The following is a 3,791-nucleotide window of genomic DNA, read 5'->3' on the forward strand; positions in this document are numbered from 1 at the left end:
TTTTGGCTTCTTTCAATTAAGGGTAAACTTGCAAGTATGACCTGTTGAATGGTTTGTTTCAATAGAAGATCACAATTACAAAGACTAGTAGTTCTCTTTTTCCAGCTCTGGCAGGTGGCCTCCACGCCCGGTGTATCCACGGCGGGGTAAACTGTGTGTGTGTGTGTGTGTGTGTGTGTGGGTCTTTAGAGGGCTTGTTGAGTGCGGGTGGATGTGGGGGTGTCTTCATGGCGGACAAAGCGGGGATCCAAAGGCAGCTGCTGCTTCTTTAGAGGGGCGAAAGGGCCTTTAAATCCCAGCCTATACTCCGCAGCTGCCATGTGGCTCAAGGCTGCACGTCTGAATGCGTTTTGCCCCCGCAAGGTATATGAGCCCGCAGAGGCAGACAGATACAGGCGGAGCTCAATGAAAAGTAATGTACCTGCGCCCCCCCCCCTCCCCCGGGGGGAGTCATAAACGTCTGCGATAACGCTGCGTGGATTCTTGGTGGTGTTTCTTGTGCTTTCCTCGCAGCAATACTTGTGTGAAATATAATAATTCATCTTTATAATTGCTGCCAAGTAGGCTATATAATGAAAGCTGCTGGTTTTGTTCTAGATTAACAACAAAAACCACAGAAGCCAGACAACACAACAAGTCTCTTTTCTCAGTTTCAAGTTTTGCTTCAAAACACACAGAGCAAAAACAATAAAGTTACCAAGACAAAGCACACCAACAAATCGGCTTAATGTTGAAGTGAAGAATATTTTATTCTCATCTTTTTACAAGACATAATTATGGCATTTGTATGCAAACACAAAGAAACGGCTCAGAAACACAAAGAAACCTATATGTTTTTTTCAAGTGTTGACTACTAAGCTACATGATTGCAAAACATCACAACACAAAATGGAAATAATCAAATGAAAACATGCCCTTTGGCTAAATCATGGCATTTGAACAAATATAAAGAAACATAAATAAATTATAAGTTAGAATAGACTTATTAAAATATACATATACAGAAAAAAACAGAACAGAAATGAACAATTATAGGCTGTTGTCTCTGTAAAGCTGTACACTTTTGGCCAGTGTAGACAATTATTTTTAAAGTAATTTAGGATTGCACAGATGTTAAAACATTTAACACTGTCGAGTGGCTGTATGCAAAAGCAACAATGGATGCTACATTTGTACTGGATAGAAGTCATTCGGTCGACATGTCCTCTCTTTTCCTCCCCCAAACCGTTTCAGTCCTGAGAGTTTGGTCCCGAGTGTTCAGGCTGCGCTCCGCCGAGGCGCACCGAGCCGAAGCAACCGGCCGGTCGAGCTTCTGTCTCCCCGTTTTCTCCTCTCTTGCGTTGAAGAAGCAGGGAGAAAAACATCCTCGTCTCGATCCTCCAAAAAAATGCGCAGGCAAATAGTGCAAAAAAAAAAAAAAAAGAAACACCTGGGAGGAAATAATTGAAACACGGTCAGTTTTTTTTTCTGTCGTTCCAAAGAAAGACGCGAGTCAGCTCTCCGAGGAAACCGGAGATGGGACTTCAGCGGCGGGCGTCACCCTTTACGCGAGACTTTTCCCGCCACATCGTGACGCACTTCACCCTCCCCCATCCACTGGTGTTACTACAGCTACTACTATCACACTACTGCGATTTCGCCACCGCAAACTCCCCCACCCCCTCCCAGATAAGACCGCCTGCCTTCCTGCGCTTTTTCTTTTTTTTTTTCCCCTTTTTTTTTTAGGCTCACGCAATCATTACCAATTAACGCAGGAAAAACAAAAACAGAAATAACAGATTATAAAACAGCCGTAGACTTTAACACGAGTCTTAATAATTAACAGTTGTATCGTCTGAGGTGTCACAAGACCCCGACCCGATTTAACGACTTGAAAATGGTGTTAACAGTTTAGAAAATACGAGAAATCTTCATACCTTCAACGGATCCTCTTTCGTGGAGTTTGTTCCACCGGGATTGGAGACTTGGAGTGGTGGCAAGCGCTCGTTTCATTCGACTTTTTATCAGCAGCCCTCTTTCGTTTCACGAAGAAGTCTGTGGGAAACGAAGAAATTAAAACCATTAACACACAAAAATCCACTTGAGGAGGAGAGCGACGCGCATCATTTGGATACAGAGCGCAGCCCTGAAGCCCAGAGCGCAAACACCCTAAACAGGGAGGTTTTTAAAGGGTCGTGTATTTACCTGTGATGTGTGTATTGTTGTTGTCAGCAACGGCCGTTATCTTGCGTCTAACACACGGGACTTGTCTGTGAGATGGCCTCCCTGAGTTGAGCTTGTCTGTGCGGTTCTCCTGGTTAACCTCCACCGGGCACGGAGCGCCGCTGCTCTCGGGCACGGCCAAGCGCTCCAGTACATCCATATCAGGGGTCTCCGGGAGAACAGAGTCCGAGGAGGGCCTCTGCTTGACGGGTGTCTCGGCTACCCTGGTCCTGCCGTTCTGTACAGAGTCCTGATAAAACACAGGGGTCGTATCCACGGGCACCTCTTCCCACTCGTAATCCCCGACCAACGGAGTGTTGGCCTCGAAATTAAAGTTCCATCTCTGCTGGTCCCGTTCAGAAATCTCCCGTTGCTTGTCTTTCATCTCCCGGCTCAGTTCGTCGTGATCCACCGGTCCGAATAGGTTGCGGCAGACGCTCGTGCGTCTGTGGAGAGGGAAGGTCCTCCTGGCCACCAGCCTCTCCAGCGCGCTGCACGATAACTGGACGTTGGACATCTCCAAGATCTTGCCAACGAAAGCAACAAAACACAGATTAAGATGCCCTATTCGGCTGACCGATCCCCGATGAGAGAGTATCAGCTGTTGTTGTTTTGTTGTGCCTTAAGTGCGCGTCTCTTTCTCCACTCTCGTCTCCGCCACAGAATTCGGTTTAAATGTACCTTCTCGGTGAGACGTGGAGTATATAACCTACCGACAACTCCTCTGTCAGCGCAGCCACCTCGGGAGACCATCTTATTGGTTGGTCTTAAGCCCAACCCTCTCCAAACGAAACCCTCAACCCCCACCCTGATTTCCCATCGGCCCCCGGTGCCCACTCGGCTGTGCGCGGGGCAGAGCGCAGCGATTTCGTTTTTCCTCCCGGAGAGTCAACCCTCTGACAACACTGAGCGGACTCGGTGTCAGCGTCAAACTGATGGAGCTGCATTTTTTTTGGATCACATTTTGGGTACTTACACAAGCAGCTGCTGGTTGTGCATCGATTATCGGACTTTATTTGTCCTCCTTCCGCACTATTGCTGCCGCGCTGTGCGTTCGATAATGAACTAACAGGAGATCGATCCTCTTCCGTTACATTAAAGCACTTATCGGTTGTTTAACCACTTTGCAAATCACGATCATTGTGTTTTTTTTTATATGCTAATACAATAGAAACAACTGTAAAGGAAACATAATCTCGCTGGTCACATTCTCTGTCTGATATCTGTCTCCATGTACATATCGGCTATAGTCACTCACAACACACACTCCCCTCTTATCGCTCTCATCACAATAACACTATGAGCTCCTTCGGGTCAGATATCTTCAGCACAATTGTTCTTCAGATGAAATTACTTTATTGTTTCTAATTCATCACACCCCTTTGTGTTTTAAACAGATTATTGTATTTCAAGTTAATTGGCAAATTTAAATTAAAAGTAAAAGTATGCGTAAAAATGCAGCCATGGCACAATCTGTCACCACTGACGTGTTCGCGTGGAGGATAAATATTGGTTGGTAGCAACAGATGATTCAGCATTGGTCATGCAACAATATGGATTTAGTTAATTGTGGTGTGAAATAAGCCTCC

General features: G+C 46.0%; 1 protein-coding gene across 1 annotated transcript; it reads right to left on the reverse strand.

Annotated features, from left to right (window-relative positions):
- Positions 1 to 724: 724 nt before the first annotated feature.
- cdkn1cb (cyclin dependent kinase inhibitor 1Cb) lies at positions 725 to 2,884 on the reverse strand. Its single transcript, XM_079278994.1, has 3 exons — positions 2,185 to 2,884; positions 1,917 to 2,034; positions 725 to 1,429 (listed from the first exon to the last, which is right to left on the reverse strand). The coding sequence occupies exons 1-2, from the start codon at positions 2,717 to 2,719 to the stop codon at positions 1,919 to 1,921; spliced, it is 651 nt and encodes a 216-aa protein (XP_079135120.1). The 5' UTR covers positions 2,720 to 2,884; the 3' UTR covers positions 725 to 1,429; positions 1,917 to 1,918.
- Between the last annotated feature and the right edge of the window lie 907 nt (positions 2,885 to 3,791).

The sequence above is a fragment of the Melanostigma gelatinosum genome (assembly GCF_949748355.1).
Source record: "Melanostigma gelatinosum genome assembly, chromosome: 1".
NCBI classification, from domain to species: Eukaryota; Metazoa; Chordata; class Actinopteri; order Perciformes; family Zoarcidae; genus Melanostigma; species Melanostigma gelatinosum.

Coding starts and splice junctions, on each gene's coding strand:
- cdkn1cb (XM_079278994.1), bottom strand. CDS start 2,719: ATGTCCAACGTCCAGTTATCGTGCAGCGCGCTGGAGAGGCTGGTGGCC. Junction 2,035..2,184: donor CAACAATACACACATCACAG/GTAAATACACGA, acceptor CGTTTCCCACAG/ACTTCTTCGTGAAACGAAAG.